Source organism: Staurois parvus, unplaced genomic scaffold (genome assembly GCF_062004578.1).
Source record: "Staurois parvus isolate SC_StPar_1 unplaced genomic scaffold, SC_StPar_1.0 ptg000414l, whole genome shotgun sequence".
NCBI lineage: Eukaryota > Metazoa > Chordata > Amphibia > Anura > Ranidae > Staurois > Staurois parvus.
The window spans coordinates 9,813,448-9,840,190 of NW_028318210.1; the positions used below are offsets into that span (position 1 = coordinate 9,813,448).

Genomic DNA, 26,743 nt, shown 5'->3' on the forward strand with positions numbered 1-26,743 from the left:
GGAAGAACTTTGAGTGGCCTACACAAAGCCCTACCTCAACACTACTGAACATATTTGGGATCAATAGTAGAGAAATGGCAAACCCAAATACTCCTGCGGTTAGGGATGGACTCAAAAAGGATGGGACCACATCGAGAATTTCTTGGAATATGCACGCCTTGCTGCCCTCAAATGACCGGAGAAGTCCAAATATACTGAGTAGAGAAAAACAAAAAGAGGGCACACCGGCCTGGTGTATTACCTTAAAAAATGTATTTATTAAATGATAAAAGTATTGTACTCACAAAAATGACAATACAGTCAAAGGTACATTATATAGGAACAACTCGGTCCGATCCGCACTAAGTGTGCATCCGTGATGGGAACTCTGGACCTCCAACAGGCTGACGTGTTTCGAAGACTTGCCTCTTCCTCAGAGTCACAAGAACGATGTACCTTTGTACTGTCATTTTGTGAGTAAAATACTTAATTTTATCATTTAATAAATACATTTTGTAAGGTAATACACTAGGCTGGTGTGCCCTCTTTTTGTTTTTCTCTACTCAGTATATTTCGGATCAACTGGAACCCTGACTGAGAGCCATATGTTTTCATCCAACATCAGTATTTGACTTCACAAAAGTTCTTTCACCTGGATGGGCACATATTCCCACAGACACACCAAAAGCCTATGGAAAGCGTTCCCAGGAAAGTGAAAGCTGTTTCAGCTACAAAGAAAGGTGGGGGCAGAGGGAACTCCATTTGTATTGCCCATGCTTTTGGAATGGATTTCAAACTGTAGGTGTGATGTTCAGGAGTCAAAACCAGCTCAGCACTGGCATTGCAATTAATTACATGAGATTATGGAATCAGTTTGTGTCCCTTTTGATACTTATGTAATTCAGTCATAGCTAAACCCAAGAACAAAAATTGATAGTATTGCAGATAGTACTTAAGCCTGGTACACATGGAAAGTTTTTCAGCTGGCTGAACGAAAAAAAAAAAAAATGAATGGCCTGCAAGGAGGTCTCGTACTATTCAATGTTAGTACAACAACTACAGTTCGCTATGCTATTGTGTTCTGACAGGGGGACCACCCCACCACCAGAAAGCACAGGTCAGCTCTTGCAGCCATTGGCTGAGACAGCAGATCAGATGCCGATGGACTGCTGGCTTTCCAGCACGCTCCTTCGACAAAAGCCAGTGGTGAGATTGGCTTCTGTCAAACAAATACCTGTACACATGGGCCAAACATCAGCCAGTTTCTACTGTACCGACTGATTTTGGACAATATTCACCCTCTGTGTATGGGATTTCAGATGTGGTGGCTGCATTAGTTTTTTTCATGTTTTCCTTTATTTTAACATGGTAATCCTGCCATCAATACACTATCTGTGCTAGGGTGACAACTACAGTGGGGCAAAAAAGTATTTAGTCAGCCACCAATTGTGCAATTTCTCCCACTTAAAAAGATGAGAGAGGCCTGTAATTGGCATCATAGGTAGACCTCAACTATGAGAGACAAAATGAGAACAAAAATCCAGACAATCACATTGGCTGATTTGGAAAGAATTTATTTGCAAATTATGGTGGAAAATAAGTATTTGGTCAATATCAAAAGTTCATCTCAATACTTTGTTATATATCCTTTGTTGGCAATGACAGAGGTCAAACGTTTCCTGTAAGACTTCACAAGGTTGGCACACACTGTTGCTGGTATGTTGGCCCATTCCTCCATGCAGATCTCCACTAGAGCAGTGATGTTTTGGGGCTGTCGCTGGGCAACACAGACTTTCAACTCCCTCCAAAGGTTTTCTATGGGGTTGAGATCTGGAGACTGGCTAGGCCCCTCCAGGACCTTGAAATGCTTCTTACGAAGCCACTCCTTCGTTGCCCGGGCGGTATGTTTGGGATCATTGTCATGTTGGAAGACCCAGCCACGTTTCATCTTCAATGCCCTTGCTGATGGAAGGAGGTTTTCACTCAAAATCTCACGATACATAGCCCCATTCATTCTGTCCTGTACATTGATCAGTCGTCCTGGTCCCTTTGCGGAGAAACAGCCCCAAAGCATGATGTTGCCACCCCCATGCTTCACAGTAGGTATGGTGTTCTTCGGATGCAACTCACCATTCTCTCTCCTCCAAACACGACGAGTTGTGTTTCTACCAAACAGTTCTATTTTGGTTTCATCTGACCACATGACATTCTCCCAATCCTCTTCTGGATCATCCAATGCTCTCTAGCAAACTTCAGACGGGCCCGGACAAGTACTGGCTTAAGCAGGGGGACACGTCTGGCACTGCAGGATTTGAGTCCCTGGCGACGTAGTGTGTTACTGATGGTAGCCTTTGTTACGTTGGTCCCAGCTCTCTGCAGGTCATTCACTAGGTCCCCCCATGTGGTCCTGGGATTTTTGCTCACCGTTCTTGTGATCATTTTGACCCCACGGGGTGAGATCTTGCGTGGAGCCCCAGATCGAGGGAGATTATCAGTGGTCTTGTATATCTTCCATTTTCTAATTATTGCTCCCACCATTGATTTGTTCACACCAAGCTGCTTGCCTATTGCAGATTCAGTCTTCCCAGCCTAGTGCAGGCCTACAATTTTGTTTCTGGTGTCCTTCGACAGCTCTTTGGTCTTCACCATAGTGGAGTTTGGAGTGTGACTGTTTGAGGTTGTGGACAGGTGTCTTTTATACTGATAACAAGTTCAAACAGGTGCCATTGATACAGGTAATGAGTGCAGGACAGAGGAGCCTCTTAACCACTTGCCTACCAGGCACTTATACCCCCTTCCTTACCAGGCCAATTTTCAGCTTTCAGTGCTGCCGCACTTTGATTGACAATTGCGCGGTCATGCAACATTGTACCCAAATGAAATTTTGATCATTTTTTTCTCACAAATAGAGCTTTCTTTTGGTGGTATTTAATCGCCACTGGGCGCTTTACTTTTTGCGCTATAAATTAAAAAAAGTGCAAAAAATTTGAAAAAAAAAAAAAAGTTTGTTTCTTTTATAAAATTTTTCAAACAGGTATTTTTTCTCCTTCACTGATTTGCGTTGATGAAGCGGCACTGATGGGCACTGATGGGCACTGATAGGCAGCACTAAAGGGCACTGATAGGCAGTACTAATGAGGTGGCATGGATAGGCGGCACTGATAGACAGCACTAATTAGGGGTCACGGATAGGCGGCACTGATATGCAGCACTGATAGGCGGCACTGATAGGTGACACTGATGATGGGTACTGATAGACGGCACTGACTGGCATCACTTCTGGGCACTGACTGGCACAACCCCTGGGCACTGACTGGCAGCACTGCTGGGCGGCACTTGTGGGCGGCACTGGTGGGCGGGCACAGGTGGGTGGCACTGGTGGGCACAGGTGGGTGGCACTGGTGGGCACAGGTGGGTGGGCACAGGTGGGTGGGCACAGGTGGGTGGCACTGCTGGGCACATGTAGGTGGCACTTCTGGGCACAGGCAGAGTGGCACAGGTGGGGGCACTGCTGGGCACAGGTGGGGGCACTGCTGGGCACAGGTGGGGGCACTGCTGGGCACAGGTGGGCGGGGCTAGTGGGCGCACTGCTGGGCGGAACTTGCGGGTGTCACTGCTGGGCACCGATCATCAGGGCACTGATCATCAGTGCCCTGATGATCGGTGCCGATCCCCGCTCTGACAACTGCCGGTTCTCGGCAGTACTTTCCTCATGATCTGACAGCGTGAGGAAAGTGCAGCCGAGAACCGGCACTTGCATTTCCCTGTGATCAGCGTGTCATTGGACACCGCTGATCACGTGGTAAAAGGCCGGTGGGATCGGCCTTTCACCACATCACGTGATCAGCTGTGTCCGTAGGACACAGCGATCACGGAGATCGCCGGGTGCGCGCCCCCTGGGGCGCGCAGGAGAGCGCGTTCTGGGAGGACGTCATATGACGTCCACTCAGAACTGGCCGGCCGCGGTGAAGCCGTCATTCGGCTATGCGCGGTCGGCAAGAGGTTAAAGAAGAAGGTACAGGTCTGTGAGAGCCAGAAATCTTGCTTGTTTGTAGGTGACCAAATACTTATTTTCCACCATAATTTGCAAATAAATTCTTTCCAAATCAGCCAATGTGATTGTCTGGATTTTTTTTTCTCATTTTGTCTCTCATAGTTGAGGTCTACCTATGATGCCAATTACAGGCCTCTCTCATCTTTTTAAGTGGGAGAACTTGCACAATTGGTGGCTGACTAAATACTTTTTTGCCCCACTGTATCATCCTAGGAAAGGAAGTCTGTTAAGAGTTGCATAACACCTCCCTCCATAGCAGGGGAAGGTGTTTTGTAGCTCGCAAAGCCAGCAGGGAACTATGCTAATTAATAACAGGATAGGGGTAGAGAGTACAGGAAGTTATCAGATCACACGTTTTCTGGCTCGATAAACAGATATTTTTTTTTGTCTGCGCATGTCAAACAGATACAATAAAATGCTGTCAATGGTATATTTACCAGACCAAAAGAGGAGTAAGTCAGGAACATTTATTGTTAGAGCTTACATACACTTTAAGGTAAATCCTCAGTGAATCCCAACTCTAGCCAAAACCTTTTTCATACACTATAGTTTTATACAGTTGCAAGAAAAAGTATGTGAACCCCTTGGGATTACGTGGAGTTTTGCATGAATTGGGCATAAAATGTGCTCTGAACATCATCTAAGTCACAACAATAGAAGAACACAGTCTGCTGAACATAATACTACACAAATATTAGATGTTGCCATGGTTTAATTGCACATAACATGTAAACATTCACAGTGCAGGGAGGAAAACGTATGTGAGGCCCTAGCTTAATGACTTCTCCCAGAGCTAATTGGAGCCAGGAGTGAGCCAACCTTGACTCTAATCAGTGTGATGATATTGGATGTGTTGCTGACACCTGGTTTGGGTTTACTGGTTTCAAGAAGCACTGTCTGATGTGAACCATGCCTCGCAGAAAAGAGCTCTCAGAAGACCTACGATCAAGAATTGTTGACTTGCATGAAGCTGGAAAGGGTTACAAAAGTATCTCCAAAAGCCTTGATGTTCATGTGTCCACAGTAAGACAGACTATCTACAAATGGAGAAAGTTTAGCACTGTTGCTACTCTCCCTAGGCGTGGTCGTCCTGTAAAAATGACTGAAAGAGCACAGCGCAGAATGCTGCATGAGGTAAAGAAGAATCCCAGAGTGTCAGCTAAAGACCTACAGAAATCTCTGGCACATGATAACATTTTTGTTGACACATCTACAATAAGGAAAACATTAAACAAGAATGGAGTAAATGGGAGGACACCACGGAGGAAGCCATTGCTGTCCAAAAAGAAGATTGCAGCACGTTTGAAGTTTGCAAAAGAGCACCTGGATGTTCCACAGCACTACTGGCAGAATATACTGCGGACAGATGACACCAAGATTGAGTTGTTTGGGAAGAACACACAACACTATGTGTGGAGAAAAAAAGGCCCAGCACACCAACATCAAAACCTCATCCCCACTGTGAAACATGGCGGAGGGAGCATCAGGCTTTGCTGCCTCAGGGCCTGGACAGATTGTTGTCATTGATGGGAAAATGAATTCCAGAGTTTATCAAGACATTTTGCAGGAAAACGTACGACCATCTGTCCGCCAACTGAAGCTCCGCAGAGGATGGGTGATGCAACAGGACAATGACCCAAAGCATACAAGTCATTCAACAAAACAATGGCTGCAACAGCACAGAATACGCCTTCTGGAGTGGCCCAGTCAGAGTCCTGACCTCATCCCTATTGAAATGCTGTGGCCTGACCTTAAGAGAGCGATTCACACCAGACATCCCAAGAATATTGCTACACTGAAACAGTTTTGTGAAGAGGAGTGGTCCAAAATTACTCCAGATCGTTGTGCAGGTCTGATCTGCAACTACAGGAAACGTTTGGTTGAGGTTATTGCTGCCAAAGGAGGGTCAACCAGTTATTAAGTCCAAAGGTTCACATACTTTTTCCTCCCTGCACTGTGAATGTTTACATGTTATGTGCAATTAAACCATGGCAACATCTAATGTTTGTGTAGTATTATGTTCAGCAGACTGTGTTCTTCTATTGTTGTGACTTAGATGACGTTCAGAGCACATTTTATGCCCAATTCATGCAAAACTCCACGGAATCCCAAGGGGTTCACATACTTTTTCTTGCAACTGTAAGTTAGAGTTTCTTGATGGGCTTTTATTGCTGTCTGTCTGCCTGTTTGGGAAATTTACCATTATTTTCTGTCAGGACAGGGAGTGATAGAAAATCCCTCCAAAGGTTAGGAAGACAAAAAAAACCCCAGTAGGTAAGTGAATAAGAATTAGAACATCTGATAATGTTTTTATACTTACTTTATGAGGAAAGATTTCCCCTCGCTTCCTGCCTAGCTGGCAAATATCAAACAGCACAGAAGGAAAACATAAATCTCTTCACTAGGGACAGCATTTAAATACTTGCAGAACCCTTTTCTATTCTGTCCAAAATGTAAGAAAAAATGTTTGTCTGGAGTTGGGTTTAAAGTGAACCTCTGCTCAGACTCTGCCCATTTAGGTATTAACATATTGTAAATCAGTGGTCTCCAAACTGTGGCTCTGGGCCAGATGTGGCACTTTGCCTACCTCTATCCGGCCCTTGGGACACTATTCCATCCACAGCTGACACCAATAATGGGCTGCTATTCTTCCCATTTACACCAGTGATGGGGCGCCATTCCTCAAACTGACACCCATGATGGAGTGCCATTCCTCCAACTGACACCAGTGATGGGGTGCCATTCCTCCAACTTACACCAGTGATGGGGTGCCATTCCCCCCACTGATACCAATGGGGGTGCTATTCCCCCCACTGACACCAATGATGGGGCACCATTCAACAAACTGACACCAATGATGAGGTGCTATTCCTCCCACTGACACCAATGACGGGGCGCCATTCCTGCCATTGACTCCAATGATGGAGCGCCATTCCGCCCACTGATACCAACAATGGGGTGCCATTCCTTCCACTAACCCCAATGATGGGGCGCCATTCCCCCCACTGACACCAATAATGGGAAACCATTCCTCCCACTGACACCAATGATGGGGCATTATTCCTCCCACTGACATCAATAATGGGACACCATTCCTCCCACTGACATCAATGATGGGGCACCTTTCCTCCCACAGACACCAATGATGGGGTGTTATTCCTCCCACTGATACCCACAATGGGGCTTTATACCTTCCACTTAAACAAATGAAGAGGCACTGTTTACTTCCACTAAATTTGGGGCATTTTCTACTCCCACTGGCCATAGTCCAGCCCCCATAGTGTCTGAAGGACAGTAAACTGGCCCTTTGTTTACAAAGTTTGGAGACCCCTGTTCTAAATAAGCAGTGAAAGCACTTTTAAACAAGAACTTCAAAACAAGCTCTGATTCACCTCTAACACTACCTGTATAGGCAATGTGGAAAATTTCAAAACTAACATCTTTAAAGTTAACAAAGGCACAGAAGTCTTAGGTATTCTCTATGTAGTGCAGAATCTTGGCAGCCTGCCAGTAGATGTACACGCACAGTAAATGTTCCTAAAATTAGAGGCTTTGATGCACATGGATGCATTCATCCATGCAGTGTCAACATGCTGCATATTTCTGGTGCCCACTGAAAGCTTTTGTACGCAGACCCCCGAACGCAGGTAGAGTGCGTTCAGGACATTTTGTCTGATTCTTGCCATTAAAATCTGCTGTATGCACATAATTGCACATAATTGCCTGTATTAAAGAAGCCTTACAAACTGACTTAAACCAGACTTTAAAGTCTCTGTTGTCATCTTTGAGGATCTGTGAGAATGAGGTACTTCACAATACATGCAGCTACAGAGTTCAGGGATGGCTTGTTTTAAAGTTCTTTTACTGCTTGTTAGGAAGATGTGAATACTTTAGGGCCCATGCATTGGGGCTATGCAAAATGCCTTGTTGGTAATGGTGACAGATTACTGTATGCAGTACTTTTTTTTAGCAAAGCTGGGTGCAATGTGAACCACCACATCACAATATCACTACCACGAGTAGAGCTGTATTGAAATGTTATTCATGACATTTCAATAAAGTTCTGTGACAAAAAGTAGACAGTCTGATGTACCAGGATCCGCATATTAGCACTGTGACTTCCATTGCACACCAGCAGTCATGTGTTCAACACATCCTGCTGCTGTGAACAGGCTCTTAATGTCCATAGTCTGGGCAAAGGTCCACTTTAGAGAATAATTCCAGGCATGGCTACATTAAACATAGTTATGTTGGGCCAGCTTGGACCAACTTAATTATGTAACTACACTACATGGCCGATGCCTCTGGAAGCTGGAAATCACTGAAGTAGACACAGCTTTAGTGATCTTCACTTGCTTCCAGTTCCTTTGCTGAGTGGCCAGCCTGATACATTGTGATCACAGGAGGTCAGCCATTCAGCATGGGCCCCATTCAGAGAGTGCTTTGCAATTTCTGAATGAATGCAAAGCATTCTCTGATTGGACAAGGTGGAGAGCATGACATCACTGCTCCACCTCTTCGCCCTGTACAATCAAAGAACACTTTGCATTAATACAGAAAGTACAAAGTCTTCTCTGAATGTCACCTGTGTTCAGTAAGCAAGAATGCAGCCATTGGGCTTGGGACCCAGAAGCAAGTGAAGGTCACTGTAGTAGTGGTGTCTACTTCAGTGATTTCCAATTTCCAGGGGGGTAAGGCATGGTATATACAAGGGGCATTCAAGCCAAACTGGGACTTTTAATTTTACAGGTATTAGAAGAGATGCTAGCATTGCATTACTACACACAGTAGTAAGTAGCAAGGGTGTCCTATTACTGATAGGCGGCAAACATGTTGTGGGCCAATCCAGAGACCGTTAATCAAGATGGCAGACAACAGTGTTAGTGCGTGCATGGAACAGCGTGTGGTGATGACGTTTCTTGTGAACAAAGGCAAAAAATCTGCAAATATCTGAAGAAGACTTCAAGCACAGTATGGTGATGAATCTGGAATATGCAGTTCAATTTTGGGCACCAATTCACAAAAAGAACATTGGGGAACTGGAGAAAGTACAGAGAAGGACAACCAAACTGATAAGAGGCATGGAGGAGATCAGCTATGAGGAAAGATTAGAGGAACTGAATGTATTCTCTCTTGAGAAGAGGAGATTAAGGGGGGATATGATCAACATGTATAAATACATCAGTGGTTCATATAGTGAACTCGGTGTAGAGTTATTCACCCTGAGGTCATCACAGAGGACAAGGGGGCACTCTTTACGTCTGAAGGAAAAGAGATTTAATCTCCAAACACGGAAAGGTTTCTTCACAGTGAGAGCTGTGAAAATGTGGAATAGACTCCCTCAAGAGTTGGTTCTGGCCAGCTCAGTGAATTGCTTTAAAAAAGGCCTGGATTCTTTCTTGGATACACAGAATATAACTGGATACTAACATTTATAGGTAAAGTTGATCCAGGGAATATCTGATTGCCTCTCAGGGGATCAGGAAGACATTTTTTTCCCCTGCAGGAGCAAATTGGATCTTGCTTTGCTGGGGGTTTTTTTTGCCTTCCTCTGGATCAACTGAGGGTGTAGGATTATAACTTTTTTTTTTTTATTTAATGATTGAACTGGATGAACTTTTGTCTTTTTTCAACCAGACTAACTACAAATCACCGCAGTAAGACATTTGAATGCTGTAAATGTTTTAGAGATGGACCCGGTCGTGGTAGTTCCCAGCCTACCATAGTCACTCCTGTGAACCTTCAGCGTGTTGAACACCTGACCCTGGATAATTGACCTGTCGTAAAATTGCACAAGAGATTAATTTTTCTGTAAGAATGGTGAACACAATGATAATGAAGTGAAGCAAGCTGTTGTAGGATGGTTCCAGCGTACTGACAAATCTTTCTATGCCGAAGCTTTCCAGGCATTAGTTAAATGCTGGGATAAGTGTATAAATGTAGCAGGGGAGTATGTTGAAAAATAAATGCAGTTTCCACTCCTTGAAATTTGTTCTTTTATTATAAACTCAAAAGTCCCGGTATGACTTGAACGCCCCTCATACATAGTTACATTGGTCCAGCTGGACCAATGTAACTATGTATAATATAGCCATACCTGGAATTATTTTTTAAGAGGTTGATTTATAGAGAACTGAAATAACCATCTGCCCAGTGAAAGTGCATGTACATTTAGTTCTGTGCAAATACGTAAAATAACAAATGCTATTAGGCTATATACTGTGCTTTTCAATTGTACATCATCGCTTTTTAATGGAAAATAGCACATTTGGCCACTATATATATAGTGTTCTAGGAAATTCCCATGATTCCTAGCTCCACATGTCTTATGTTTGTCTTGATCATGGTACTAGTAGCATGAAAATAAAATCATCTGCCTCTTACTGTTTGCTGACTAAGCAGTCTCAGCAGATATAAAGCCTGGTCTTCTGTTTCCTCGTCCAGCACCTCAAATAGCTGGGTAAGGATCCTTTGTATTACAAGGTAACTGTGATTGCCCTCCAGAGCCAGACACTGAGCCGCAGCCCAGCTGTCTGCATCGTTGCCTGGGAAAATGTAAAAAAATTTGAATGTACAGCTAAACCTACAACTTACTTTATTACCCTCTAGAACACACGCTGTTTCTTTTATACTGTATACATTGTGGCAGTTAAACTATTCTTTTATTTAAGTTTATTAACGTTTTTGTGCCTTGAGTTCAGCTTTAATGTGATTCAGGTACCTTGTTTAGTTCTATCAAAAGAATTCGAGTATGTACACGTCCCTGCACCTATGAAATGCTGTCAAAAAATCAAATTGCTCTAATATCGAGACATGTATTGGCATTTTAATTAATTCACTGGATTACTCAAGAATGGTGCTGCATCAATACACAATACTTACTAACTCCTGCTAAAACATTTATTTAAGTTTCAAATAAAGAAGGTAGAATTTAAAATTCCTGTAAGGTTTCTGGCTCTATCTATGACCCAACTGGGGTGTATTTTCTCATTTCCTGTGCTTTTGATGCCCACACCCAATAGAGGGTTGTCATTGGTACAGGAAGACAAGGGCAGCAATAAAAACTTTACAACCTCTCCTTACTCCACTACAAATTTATTTTTCCTTTTTGTCTATGCCCCATTGGAGAGATTTTACATTGTTTCTTGTCCTAAAGTGAAGTGAAGGAAAATCTCCCCAAAAGGACACAGGTGGCAATAAAAAGCTAACAGTGACTCTAACCTTTCCCAACTTCATCTTAAACTGGCCATAGATGGATTGAAATTTGGCCAGTTCAGCAAAGACCAGCCAAAATTTGGTCCATGTATGGCTGTTCCCACTCAAGAGAAGTTAATCTAATGATCAACTTCTGTCGAATGGGGATGTTGAAAAACGTTTGTCGAACTGCAGCTGCAGCCAATTGGCTGCAGCTGCTGATCAGTGTATTCTGAAAGTCGGAATACAATGTCTCAGCAAGGAGGATTCCTTCATCCACCTTGTCTATGGCTAGCGAAACACTAAATGGCAAGTTTTGTCTGAAGTTGAGCTTTTAATAAACACTACAGACAATAAACAATTCATATTGGAATACCATTCTCCAAGGCAGTGAACATGATCTTCTTGGCTTCTTCACTGAACTCTTGGATAAAGAACTGACACAGTGCAGCTGCCATCCTCACAAGGTCATCCTCATTGTGCAGGGTATCGGCAACAAGGTTTTGGATCTCTGACGGTAGCGCTGGCACAGTGCTCTGTATTTCGGTGCCGTCAATTATTTTAACAGCTCATAGTAATATAACATAAAAAAGTTAATAATTAATTATTAATTAATATTATTTAATAATACAACATAAATAAAATTATTGTAATGAAGTACACAGGCAGGTTTCAGACTTCGGATAAACATTACATACAGTATTTGTCTTTACGCTTTCATAAAACTAGCACATAAGAAAACTGGAGGTGTTTCTAACAGCGACCAATCAGATCCTTTAATTTTAGGCTAAACCAGCATTCCTGACAGATATTGGAACCAATCTGGTGGATTACCTTTCCAGCATTATCTAGAAAGTAAAGTGTTTTGGAGGGCCAAAATCATTAATCCATTTGCTGCTTTGGCATTCTATGAATGGCACTCGTGCCAAGCAAGTGACCTCCATGTTCATTATGTAGCATGGCAGCCGCCATGGGACCTGGAAGACAGTGGCAATCGCTCTAGCAGTTGCGACTACCACAGAGCTTGTCTGCTTTCACAGGGATGCCACTGGTATGGCATATGCATACTTACATTGGTCCATACGTGGAATTCAGCTGTAAAGTAGAACTATAAACAAAACATTTTTCTTTATTTTGGATTGAGCAAGGGAGGGTTATAATCTCTGCAAATTAAGGGAATTCCTCAGAGACCCCCAGGATACCAGAATTAGTGTCCCCATTGGGAAATTTCCCCTCTATTACTTGTCTGGGGACAACGCAAATTTTTGGATTTACTTTTCCTTTCACTTTCAATGATAACAGTAAACAGGACAAAAAGAGAGGGTGAATCTCCCTAACGGGGGGGGGGGGGGGCATAGACAGCAATAAAAACTGACAGGGGTTCTAATCCATCTCCACTCTATCCAAAACTAAAAAAAAAGTTTTGCCTTTAGTTATACTTTAACACATTTCTGGGAAAAAAACCAAAAACCCAGTTTTAAATTTTTTTAAATTTTCTATTAAGTATTGTGGCTCAGATAAGTTAGATGGAATGACTGAGAACAGGATATAAACTGCAAAATCTCCCTTTTGTAGGGGAAGAATTTGCTGTTATTAATGTATTATTTATTTCCACTATACTTATACTGTTTTCCAGAGCACATTAAACCATTTACATCAGTTCCTTTCATAAATGAAATATCAGGAACAGTAAATATTTAAATAGGAAGGAAGCCCTTTACAACAATACATATAAGCTTTGGGGTTTGTAAGAGATCAGGATGCTGCAAGCATGGTCTGTTGAGGACACACTCAGGGAAAGGCCAAAGAAGCTAGTTTTGGCTTTGAATTTTACATACAAGGCTAACGACCAAAAAATCAGTAGTCTCACTTGGTAGCAACCACAGATGCTGGCCAAATTAACTCCCGAGGCAACCATAGGAAAATGCTCAAATAAAGCAAATGGTGTAGACAGCAGACCCAATTTTCCAGTGACATTTTTCTACTCACAGATCTCTCGGGGATCTATCCCATCTAGAGGTCCAGCAACTGCTGAAGAAGCAATTGTCATTAGAGCTGAGAATTTGGAGGCTTTGTGGACACTAGAAAGATCTCTTGTAAGCTGCTCCAGGGTGGCTTCTTTCCACAAGGAGCCTTCAAAGAGCAAAAATATATTTTGTATTGTTATTGTCAATAGTGCTGAAAAACAAGTACCACTGATCCAGGGGTGATAACTTTTACATGACTGAATAATATTATGCGGTGTTCTGCTATATAAATTCTCAACAAATAACTGATATCTAAATGCTATCATATTATCAACATACGATGACATCATCACACAAGGACATGAAAACTATGTTGATCCACTAACAGCTTCACCATATACAAGGCAGCCCCTGCACTTTGTGCCCTTATGATCCTGGACACAAGACCCATGGTCACTCTTAGGTTTTACTGAAGTAATGCAGTGGACAAGTTTGGGCATAGATTAAAATGAATGAGAATTGTCAGTCCTTGTTCAGGCCTATCTTATCATGCATTCTCCAAAATGCATGTAATACTGACTTGTGGATTGTATACATACGATTGTGTGCATCCCCCTCCTTGTCTGAGTTTCTGACTTCTCCACCAACCATGGCCATTAATGCAATAAGCAAACCACCCTCCTTCATCCTTTGCACACTTCTCAAAAAAGGTAATTGATGCTTACAAAGAGTAGTCTGACTACTTAAATATACAAAAAAAAACAAGCCTACTGTGAAGCCAGTAAATTTATGCTGGAAGACCAGATAACTACACTGCTCAAAAAAAGTGAAGAAACACTTTGAAAACACATCAAATCACCATGGGGAAAAATTTCTTGCTGGATATCTATACTGATATGGACTGCAATGTGTAGGAAAGTAAGGATGCCCCATCGTTTGGTGGAAATGAAAATTTTTAACCAACAGAAGACTGAATTCAAGACACCCCAAAAATCAAAGTGAAAAAAGTATGCAGCAGGCTAGTCCATTTTGCTGAAATTTAATTGCAGCAACTCAAAATGGTACTCAGTAGTTTGTATGGCCTCCACGTGCTTGTATGCATGCTTGACAACGTCGGGGCATGCTCCTAATGAGACGATCTGGACCAGGACATCACTGAGCTCCTGGACAGTCTGAGCTGAAACCTGGCGGCGTTGGATGGACCAAAACATGGTATCCCAGAGGTGTTCTATTGGATTTAGGTCAGTTGAGCTTGGGGGCCATTCAATGTTATCAATTCCTTCATCCTCCAGGAACTGCCTGCATACTCTCGCTACATGAGGCCGGGCATTGTCCTGCACTAGGAGGAACCCAGGACTCACTGCACCAGTGTAGGGTTTGACAATGGGTCCAAGGATTTCATCCCGATACCTAATGGCAGTCAGGGTGCCATTGTCTAGCCTGTAGAGGTCTGTACGCCCCTCCATGGATATGCCTCTCCAGAGCATCACTGACTCATCACCAAAATGGTTATGCTGAACGATGTTACAGACAGCATAACATTCTCCACGGCTTCTCCAGACTCTTTCATGTCTGTCACATGTGCTCAGGGTAAACCTGCTCTCCTCTGTGAAAAGCACAGGGCACCAGTGGCATACCTGCCAATTCTGGTGTTCAATGGCAAATGCCAATCGAGCTCTATGGTACCGGGTAGTAAGCACAGGGCCCACTAGAGGACGTGGGGCCCTCAGGCCACCCTCATGAAGTCTGTATCTGATTGTTTGGTCAAAGACATTCACACCAGTGGCCTGCTGGAGGTCATTTTGCAGGGCACTGGCAGTGCTCATCCTGTTCCTCCTTGCACAAAGGAGCAGATACTGGTCCTGCTGATGGGTTATGGACCTTCTACGGCCCTGTCCAGCTTTCCTAGAGTAACTGCCTGTCTCCTAGAATCTCCTCCATGCTCTTGAGACTGTGCTGGGAGACACAGCAAACCTTCTGGCAATGGCACGTATTGATGTGCCATCCTGGAGGAGCTGGACTGGCTGTGCAACCTTTGTAGGGCCCAGGTATCACCTCATGCTGCCAGTAGTGACACTGACCCTAGCCAAATGCAAAACTAGTGAAAAACTGTCAGAAAAGATGAGTAGGGAAAAAATGTCAGTGGCCTACACCTGTAAAATCATTCCTGTTTTGGCGGTCGTCTCATTGTTGCCCATGTAGTGCGCCTGTTGTTAATTTCATTAACACCAAAGCAGCTGAAACTGATTAACAATCCCCTCTGCTACTTAACTGACCAGATCAATATCCCAGGAGTTTAATTGACTTGATGCTATACTCTGATTAAAAATTGTTCCTTTAATTTTTTTGAGCAGTGTGAAAAAAGGCCTTACCTTTCTGGTGACCACCCAAAAGCTACTGATTTATGGTAGGATATAGTCTTCAAGCAAAAATGAAATCAGGACAATGACGAATAACTGGTGTTATTGTCCTAGTTATGTGAATTGACAGTATTGCCCAGACCAACAGCATATTGTATATTGTATATATACTCACTTATCACCCAAGCGCTCTTCCAATGGGACAAGATATTGTGGAGGACCCGATTCTCATTCCATAGAATTTTCTCAGTCTCTTTGTCTCTTACACAGGAAACAGTTATAGGTTTTTCCTGAGTTCTCTGTCCAGCATTATCCACAACCACTGTTGGGAGGCCCAGCCACCTACGGGGACCTTTTTCAGGTCTCAAAGTATGACCAGTTAAAAAAAAAGAAAAGAAAAGAAGTGATGCTTATTGTAATGTTTTTCTCTTATGCCTCAGTGTGTTGGAAAGTGATTATTTCTACAATGATCTAATGTGCACATACTACAGTCTGTAGGTCAGCCGGGGAAACTGACTTCTTTCTACGGCAGTTAGATAAAACAGAACAGCCAACCTGGTGAACTGACTTCTGTTGGCTGCAAGTGATACAAGTTCACGCTCCTACCCAGCAACCCACTGGCCAGCCTCTCTCCGCCCTGCCTATGTCTATGTTGCTTAGCAGGGGAAACAATGCCCCCTCTGCTTCCATTAGCCGATGGGAGCATGGCCCTCCAAAGGTGTCCTTGTTACTAGGCAGTGGGTGGGCTCTGTCTGCGTAGGCTCCTGTGCACTGATTGGCCTAGGGCCACACCCCCCATCTCTGTTTTGCTACCCTGATTGGCTGACACATTGGGGTTTATTTACTAAAGCTGGAGAGTCCAAAATCAGACTCCCTTCTGCATAGAAACCAATCAGCTTCCAGGTTTCATTGCCAAAGCTTCATTGAACAAGCTGAGGTTAGAAGCTGATTGGTTTCTATGCAGAAGGGAGTCTGATTTTGGACTCTCCAGCTTTAGTAAATAAACCCCATTGTGTCACCTTATTTAATCATCACAAGGCTGGCCCTGTGAAAGCATCTTGTTTCATGAGTCTCTGCCATGCTTTGCTGCACCTGCCCCCTTGACTATACTTGGATTTTTCTTCTCTTCACACTGTTTCTAGATAACACTTGTCTGCTGCCTGCCCAGGCCTTAAACTGGTTTTGGATAACACTGTCTGCTGCCTGCCCTGATTTGGATTGCCTCTGGATATTGCTAACTGTTCACTACCAGCCCCTGGACTTTAGTTATGAAACTTTACTGCTGTGATACGCCTCATTTGAGATCTTCTTAAAGAACCCGGTCCTATTTTCTGTTGCCAACGCTTGATCCTTTGTGGCAGTAGGCCAGAAACTATAGCACTGTGTAAGAAGACTTGGGAGGGGAGGGGGGGTGACCAAGTTTCTTTCCACAGGATTACAGAATACGAGGTCTATTTATCAATGGTTTCACTCAAGATTCACTTAACATTCACTCAAGGTGAATGAAACATTGATAAATAGACCAGGTGAAAACAATGATAAATAGGCCCTTAAATTTAAGTCTCAAACATTAAACTTACTTGGTTTTTCATCTGCAAGGTCCCATTCATGATAAGATCTGGGCAGGGATTGCTGTACATACTTTTTATATTTATTGTGGTTCTCCATTAAAATGAAGTCTCTTTGCTTTGTATCTTTCTGGTGCACAATTTTACTTGCCCCTAAAACACACACAAACTAAATAAATAAAACAAATATCACACATACAGATAAGTGCAGATCAAACAGCTTCCATATACTGTACATATTCTGTGTATTTCTTTAGATATTCTATCTGTGTAATTAGATGTTTTCTTGGAATTCAGCTTTAAAGTGTCCCGCATTTACCTGAATAAAGTTCTTTCTCAAATTCATTCTCAGTGGTATAGACATATTTCCCAGCTTTTGGATTTATGGTGTCTTGTAGCCTCAATGGAGATGGTAGTTCATAATGTTTGACCACCAATGTTTCTGCTGTCTTATTTTTTCCACTGATCTCCTTCTGTTCTGTTGGTGATGGTAAATATCCAGGTAAGCTATATGGAAATAGAGATATTACTGATTCACTGACATCCATCTATAACACTGGTAGGAATTCAACGTTACACCTGCTCTTATTTTTGAGGATATATTGTATATATACCAAGGTCTGTAGATGGGCAAAGCAATTCAGCTGTACTAGAATTGGAATATTTACTTGGTTTACCTCTATCTGTGAGCTCTGTAATTAATTGTAGTCCTGATGTAGGGTTGCTGGAATGATACTTTTGAAATCTGTACCATCATGGATGGATATCTCTTCATATGCCTAACTGGACATTAGTATGATAGGTCTTGCTTGGTCCCTTTAGGTATATCTTTGAGGACATTTTTGTGGTCATTTGAGACCCCCTTCTAGCATTCTGTGTGATACCATTTGATCTGGTGAGCTGTTTCAACATTAAATTTGGGTAGGATTATTGTCACTGCCCTTTTCTCTTTACTTATTTATTTCCATACCAGTTACTGGCCTCTATGCTCTTGTACTAATGTCTTGACAATATAGCTTACCTTTTAGAAACTGTCCTTTAGGGGCATTCATGTGCTTGGGTAGACCTCCGCTTGGTCGGCAGGTGCAAAGAGTTGACTTTTTATATAATTTGTCTATTAAGATTTTCAGTCACTATCTCCTGTGCTAGCTGCTCCTGTCTCTGTAGCACTCGCTGTTTGATTTTGAAATTGGCTACTATTTCTTCTATTAGTGTGAAATGTGTAGACCTACTTTATAGGACGCGCAATGTAATCAGGCATGACAATCTATGTCTGTCTCTTTTAAATATACATATATATTATTTTTTTTAACTTTTGTGTGAAATAAAAAAAATTCTGTCTCTGCCTGTAAGCACCAGTGGTATATTTAACCTCTTCACCCCTTAAGGGGTTTCAGGAGGCGGGGCAGGATTTTAGGGCCATGTGACTGCCGTGATTCGCTGTCACGGCAGTCACATGATCAGAAAAGGTCCCGATCGCAAGGGGAGATTGAAACCTTTCCGTGAGACACCGACATAGTACTGGGAGCGCACAGGGCACGCACTCTCAGCACATATGTGTTTTCAAAGGGTACGCAAATATGCGGCCGCTCGGCATCAAGGCCCAGCCGTCGAGAGGCTGCATATTTGTGTACGGTCAGCGTCAAGGGGTTAAAGTCCCATTGATAGCTTTGTCTATACTTCTCCTTTAATAGGAAGGGACATATTGGTAAATTTTCATTCCCCAAGAATAGTGCTCCACTGCTACCTAGTGACACAAAAAATAAACTAATAATAAATAAACACCCTCCTGAGCATCAAATCCAATGTATAATTAAGTTTTCATTAATCAGTATCTTCAGCCAGTCAGCTGCAGCCACTAATCACTGTATTGTGACAGCAGCAACTGCTGATGGCTGGCAGATGTCTAACTTGTGGCTATTTTGCCTAATAAATGTCCACCCTAGTCTCTCACCAGAATAAATATGTTTATTACTCTTGTTTACGCACTTACTTGTAGTAAACAGGAAGCAGGGTTTCAGGTTTCTTTTCTTTCATAACAATGGGTACATTTTGTAACTTGGACTTTTCTAATTCATTGCATGTCCTGAAGTCTTCTTCAGTCAGGCGATCCTCACTTATCAGCAGTGTAGCCTTATCCAGACCATACTGCTGACCAAACCTTTCCTTGGCTTCCGTATGTTCAGTGCGAGCCAACAGACCATGTGTTTTAGCCTTTGTCAACGTCTTCGAAAGAACTTCATCGCCTCTAAATTTTAATTTGCTTGACTTAGAAGCAAAACTCGGTTTAGACTTCTCCGTGATCTTGACTTTAGCTAGTTCACTTACATCAAATGCTTTTGGTTTTTCTACCAAGAAGCTTGGTACATGTTCTTGAGGTGTCTTCCATATACTCTTCCCAAGTATAGGGCAGCTTTTTGATTTTATATCTTTGGAAGGTACAAAGGGATTTAAATTGCATATTTTGTGGTGCTTTGGATGTATGCTTGAACCCCTCTTGCGTTTTGTTTGAGGAATGATATCTGAGATGTTGTAGATACTTTGTGAATCCCATTCTTCATAGGGTAAACTGGAGGGGCCTCTCTCCTTTACCACATCTTTGGAAAAATGAAGGTCTCCAGCTACACTTCGAATGTATTTGGCGTGATGCTGTATGGCATATCGGCTTGATGGGATGTATTCAGTTAAAGGTTGGACAGATGTTGGGTGATGAGATCTTTGTAATGGTAAGCTGAATTCTGAAATTCTTTGAGATGGTTCAAAGCAAAACACCATCTGATGACAATATGTGGTGGAATGTTCCATTATATTTAGCAAAATCCCTAAAAAAAATACAGATTATATTTAGTATTCTTGTGGTCAGCTATTTTTGATTGTATTTACTTTATGTTGCGGCAAAGTGCTGCAAAGTATGTTGATTAACCAGAATCTGTAACAATCATACAAATTACTCCCCAGGATTGTTGAGATTTTATAAGTCCAATACACACTTCATTTACAGTTATGAGTACTAAGAGCTGATGAATGAGAACCCTTTAAATGCCTGAAATGCTTTGTTTTTTTATTATACAAATATTGAATTAAAGTGTAATCATACTTTGTTGAGAAAAAACAATCCTCCCTTAGTTATCTATGCCGATTGCAGGGATTTTAACAAACTTTGTTGTAGATTCCTACCTGTTTCTGATCTGTAGGAATAGCTGTTCATTTCACTGTGTCTTATGCAGAATGAATCTGAATGGGAAGGTCTAGTTCATTAAAATTAGCTGGTACACTCTTAGTGATTTGATGAGAAAAGATGAAGGATTTGCATCCTGTTAGAAGTATTTACCTCTGAGGGAGTATCTCAGCAAAACTCAAAGTCCTTTTGCAAAGGAAGCCTAAAATTTAGCTTGTATCTTAGTGTAGACATTGAGAAGACCAGTGAGCCAATCACACAAGCAGGAAACGACTTTCCCATGTGCGTTCTGTACACCAATGATATACAGAATTCCTTCAGGTTTCCATATTGCATTAAATTTTACAGAAATTTGCAGGGTCTACAAATTGATAAAGGAAGGTCATTTGTAATAACATTATTTACAATGTGGCTTGCCTAACAAGCCAAAAAAATAAAAAAAACTCAGTGGTGATTAAATACCTCCAAAATAAATCTCAGTCTCTAAAAAAAAAAAATTACATTTATTAGTGTACAGTGTTTCATGGCTGAGTAACAGTCATTCAAAATGTGACAGTGCTGAATCTGAAAAATGTCCTGGACTGGAAGTGGTGAAACAACAGTCCTGGCTTGAAGTGATAAATAAAGGACTTGTCAAACATTTAGGTGTTTTTATCTCTAGGGGGTACTTCTTACTCCATACTCATCCATGTTGAGGGGACTGGCATTGGGGGCCTCCTTAGAACTAAAAGGGGCTTCCAGATTTTGATAACCCCACATGCAGACCCCTCCAAAACCACCGGGCAAGGGTTGTGGGAATGAGGCCCTTTTACTCTTAAACAAGGCTTCCCCATCTGAGGGCATGTGGCTTGGTATCGTTCAGGAGGAGGGGATGCATGCTTGTCCCCCTCTTTCCTGGCCATGTTGCATGCTTGGATTAATGGTCTGGCATAGATTTCCTGGGGGACTTAACACATTTTTTTGTGTGTGAGATACCCCCTTAAATCGGAGTTCCACCCAAAAGGGGAAGTTTCTCTTTAAGCATTTGTCCCCCGCTCCCCATTAAGGATTGGCACCTTGGGGGAGCAGGTACCCGAATTTGACAGGTCCCCACTCCCACTTCCGTGGCGATCAGAAGCGGAAGTTGTCCTCCCCCCCTCCCTCCCTGTAGACTTCTGGGACACGTGACAGGTCCCAGAAGACTAAGGGGCCATTCACAAAGCGAAGCGCTTCTCGTGCATGGCAGTGGGCACCTGGCTGTGAAGCCTCAAGCTGTCACAGCCAGGTGCCCACAGTGAAGATGCCGGCGCTAGGAAGAGAAGACGGTCAGTGAAACCAGTGGTGGTGAGGACACTGCTGGACCATGGGACAGATAAGTGTCTGTATTTTAAAAGTCAGCAGCTTCAGTTTTTATAGCTGCTGACTTCTATTTTTTTTTTTCAGGTGGAACTCCGTTTTAAAGTCTAAAGTCTAAATCAAGAGAGCAGCCTATGATAAAAACACTATAACTCCATAGATAGAGTACAGTGAGTGTTGTCACTCTAGGACAGGAAGTGTGTTACTGGTAGGATCACCAGGTAAAACAACATGGAAAAAAGAAAAATACTGAAGCCACCAAATCTAAGGACCTAAGCTGCAATATATTAGATTTGTGTTTTTTTGGTTTAGATGTGCATTAGGGTAAACATAACAAAAACTAATAACTCACAATGTACAACAAAATCTATTCTGTTCAATGCATTAGGTCCCATTTACTTGGACGTTTGGAGACTCAGACAGGGTCTTGTGTAAGATCGCGGCATATTCCTGCAGCGGGGGGGCTGCAGGCGGTGTTTACAGCCACCCAAACTTTTGTGTTGGAGAATACTTCAAATGCTCAAAAAAGCATTAGCATTTACACAAATACAAGCGTGTACAATCATTTACTTTTATAGGTGGCTGTACGTACTACCTGTGGGTCCCTGGCTGCAGAAAAATGCCAGGATCCTTACAACAAAACCTGCTTGAACTTCCAAGTATCCATATGAATTATTATTATTATTATTATACAGTATTTATAAAGCGCCAATAGTTCGCTCAGCGCTGTACATTACAATGGGGGACAGAACATGTGACAGAACAATACCAATACAATGCAAAACATGAGGGGATTGAGGGCCCTGCTCTTTCGAGTTTACAATCTAGGAATAAATCCTAAAGTAGACAGCACTGATCAAGATTGTATTGTATGACAGGTGTATTAGGAAAACATTTTCAGGTAGACAAACTTCAACTTTTACCATTGATGGAGGCCATACATACTTTGATCTCATTACCCAATCAATATAAAATTTGATTAAAATGATCAAATCGTAAACAATTCCATAACTTCTCTTTGGATCTATTAAGGCTCAACTTAGATCACATTCAATCAAACTGAGTCGATTGACAAGGGTGGAAAGTTTACATCAGTTAGCAGCACTGACATCAATCATATTACGAGATTGCATGATAAAAACTGTAATCAATAACTTACAATTGTTGAAATCCAATTCCCTGTGTGTGGCATATTGATCAAATGGGTTGTTGTATGTAGATCAATTATTCCTATCGGGAGAGACGGACTGGAAAAGAAATCGATCATTTATCAAAGTGTGTATGCCCACCATTATACAGATTACATTTCTTTTATCATTAGTTCAATTAATATTACTTGCATTCTATAATCTAGCTGTTTGGATTCTTCTAAAGCTAGAAAACCTATGAAAACACAAAGTTCTACCTGACACAATTTTGTTCAGACAATTGTCACACTGATCACTATATAAATGTGTATATTAAAAACTATTTTACGATGAACTCTTCAAACATTTACCAGTAGATAAAAAAATCCATTACCTGTTTCACCACAGAAAATATCAGCTCCTAATCTCTGGTTAAAGCATAAAAGTAAGATTGTAATCACATTTCCTCACTAACATCTTGTAGTAATGACAGACAGGACAGTGTTGTTTGCAAGGGTTGCTAAGCAACGCCCTTTATTTTGGCTGCCAAGCTCTTTGTTTGACTTGCATAAGGGCTCATGTACACGGGGCGCTTGGAAAACTCTTCTGAACGATGGAAACTGACTGCTGGAAAATGTAGGTTAAAAAACTTTTGTTTAGACACGTTTGCATACCACGTTTATGCGTGTTTGCATTTAGAAGCGTTTTTTAAAGATAATCTCAGGAGACCTTCCCAAATGTCCAGAATGCACTGAAAAGTAGTAAAAATTACCTAGCAAATTAAAATAAAAAATGGTGCCGCGCCCTTATATTAAACCTATGTTAAGATTAATTAAAATGATAATGAAATAAATATATTAGCAATTAAATGAAAATATTAACATAAATTACTTCAATATTAATCAAATATTCAATTCATTAAATTGCATACGAAAGGAAAAAAAAAATCACATCCCCCGCACGAAGCCACGTGACCCTGTGGCGCAACGCGTTGGGAAGGGGCACTGATGTCACCATGTACCCGACTCCTACGAACGGTGAGTACAGGCAGTGTGTGTCTGCATGCCATCTAGGCTGGACACATCTCATTCATTAAAAGCGCTGTATTATTTTAATATCTGTAAGTGCAAAATTGGCACTAAAAAATATATATTTTAAACTAAGGATAAGGCACTATTCCTCTTTCTTTTTCCTCCTGGTAATACGTGGAGTAATAGGGAGAAAGCAGATAAAATCTGTTGGAGGGAGGACCTCACCCTGGATCTATCCATAGCAGGATCAGCAGGAGCAAAGAGGCAAACCATCCAGCCTGTTTTCCATAGAGGAACACATCAAGTAACCCTTTACTTTTTTGAGTATTTCCACTTATAGATCATCCGGGATTATGTGAATAGTACGTTACAGCAATTTTAATAAGCCCCATTTAGATGGGATTTCATCCGTGATTGGACTCTCATATGTATTGGACATTTTATTAGTTATTTATATATTTATTTTTGACATATTTATATAAATATATGTGGGGTTTTTTTTTCCCTTTCGTGTGCAATTTAATGAATTGAATATTTTATTAATATTGAAGTAATTTATGTTAATATTTTCATTTAATTGCTAATATATTTATTTAATTATCATTTTAATTAATCTTAACATAGGTTTAGTATAAGGGCGCGGCACCATTTTTTATTTTAATTTGCTTGTTTGTCACCAATGTACATACAATGAGGATGTAGCTAGGAGCCTGCGAACTTACCTTCTAATCTCATATCTTATATTCTAAATTTTAAGTGGCTCACAGGATATTCCATTACTATTTACCATTAGTAAAAATTACCTATTTCAGACATTTTGAGAAAAATAGAGAGAGCAGAAGCAGAGAGAGCAGAATGTGTTGAGATGACCTGTCTTTTCTGGTTGTATTCACTGCGGATCCCATCATGAGCATAATGCGGCACGTTCTACCATTTTTTCCTTCATGGAAACCTTCAACTGTCTGCTTTGGTGTACCGGGTCCATCTGAATACATGGGAAACGCTGTGCATGCATTTCTGATTATGAAAAAAGGCTCTGGACAGCATCTGGATATGAAACAGTTAAAGAACACTTCTAAACGCAAACGCTTGTAAATGCATGTAAGTGTTTACATGCATTTACAAGCATTTGGCGGTTGAAACGCCGGTAAAGTCTACTCCTGAATGCAAGTTTGGTGCGTTCAAAAAAACAACTGCAAACTCAACTGCCTGTAAACGACTGTAAACGACTATGTGTACATGGACACATAATAAAATATTAGGGAGAGTTCAGGGGCTGCTGAAAAAAACGCTGAACACCTCCTGAACGTCAGTTTAGCAGCTGCAGTGTACATGAGCCCTAAAATATTAGGCTGGCCAAACATGGATCTTTTTTTGCAATCAACCGGCGGGCTGACTGAAAGAAAAAGGAACGGATTCCCCCATCCACACGAGCAAGGTGGATAGAGCAATTATCCATGCTGTGCAATTGTATGGGATTGTACACCCCATTAACACCCATCATATCATAACAACATACTTAAGTAATAAAGTAAATATATGCCAAGGATCATGGAAAAGTTTAGGCCCCTTTATATGGTGTGGATATTCCTTTATTCTCAAATACTAAGGTCCGAAGTATGACTCAATATGGCAGAGGCAGGGGCGGACTGACCATTTGGAAACTCAAGCACTGCCCGAGGGTCCGGGGTCAGTAGGGGGCCCCATGAGATGCCCCTGGTACCTTTTTCATAGGCTTTTTTAAGTTTGGGCAAGGATACAGGGGCCCCATGATCCTGTATTGCCCGGGGGCCCCATGAGTTGTCAGTCCGCCCCTGGGCGGAGGGTTTCATCTACAGCAGGTGGGTTGAGGATATACAAGGAAACAGGGACTCCCACTTGCCAGCTGTCTTCCCGCCAATAGATTTGTCACCAAGCCAGTGCTCAGCTGACTGTAGATCTTCCTAACAACAGCAGGCAGCTTGTCACCCGAAACACAAAAGAGAAACAGCCAGCAAATCAGCGAGGCCCAGAGAGACATGTACCAGACATGTATTCACCAGAGCCTTCTATTAACAATATACTTCATGTAAAAAACAAGTGGGTGATTCCTGTGAGTCACAATCCCATCGGGCCACTTTTCTAGTCTTTTCTTTCATGGCCCTAACATTGTGACAGTGGGGACTCCTCCATTGTCAGCATATACTAATCAGTGCTACAGCAGATTGTCTGCAGACATTGATTGAAGGAAGATTTTCCAGCATTCCCATTTGAGTCAAGTCGATCGTTAGATCAACTGCTCTCAAGTGGAAAGAGCCATAAATGGATCGAAATTTGGCTGGTCCCAAATAAACTGGTCAAATTTCAATCCATATTTAGCCAACCTAAAACTGGCCATAGATGGCTGAATGAGAAAAAAAAACCGAACATATTCCTCCATCCACACAAAACCAGCTGAATGGAGGAATGTCCCACCCGGCACGGTGGATCTAGGTCATCCAATCACTTTTATGGGGCTCTGCAGGTGTGACCTTCATTGCTGCCAACACTAGTTCCCAGGCTCCAGGAATCTGGGACTGTGCTAAACTTCCTAAACTTTGGGAGCAGGAGGAGATCTGTGGACATCTGTTCCCTGATCACCTCTGTGGCTAATGAACCCAAAACAGATTTGTATTTCAAGAGTAATAGATCAAAGACAGCACCAAATTAAAAATCCTTAATAGTATCGAGTATTGTTCAGCTGGTTACAACAAGCAGGACAAACAACATCCAACATGTTTAGGTGGGGTCACACAATTCCCCTTCATCAGGGTTTTAGGAAAAGTTTAAAAGTTTGTGAAGAAGGATTATATGGCCCCAAAAACGCACTGGATGTCCTTTGCCCTGCTTGTTGTAACTAGTTGAACAATAAAGACTTTGGACTGCTAAGAATTCTTTATGTAGCATGCTGCTAGTGAGGTTGTTAGAGTTT

General features: G+C 42.0%; 1 protein-coding gene across 1 annotated transcript in view; it reads right to left on the reverse strand.

The window, feature by feature from the left end:
• The window catches only part of HEATR4 (HEAT repeat containing 4), a 41,862-nt gene extending 21,924 nt beyond the window's left edge, over positions 1–19,938 (reverse strand). Inside the window, exons 1-7 of the mRNA XM_089686930.1 lie at positions 19,116–19,938; positions 17,442–17,629; positions 17,131–17,275; positions 15,730–15,917; positions 13,217–13,360; positions 11,604–11,795; positions 10,418–10,578 (exon numbers count right to left, since the gene is read on the reverse strand). Of these exons, the coding sequence (XP_089543056.1) occupies positions 10,418–10,578; positions 11,604–11,795; positions 13,217–13,360; positions 15,730–15,917; positions 17,131–17,275; positions 17,442–17,629; positions 19,116–19,927 (1,830 nt within the window). The 5' untranslated portion in view covers positions 19,928–19,938. The remainder of the gene's footprint in view (positions 1–10,417; positions 10,579–11,603; positions 11,796–13,216; positions 13,361–15,729; positions 15,918–17,130; positions 17,276–17,441; positions 17,630–19,115) is intronic.
• Between the last annotated feature and the right edge of the window lie 6,805 nt (positions 19,939–26,743).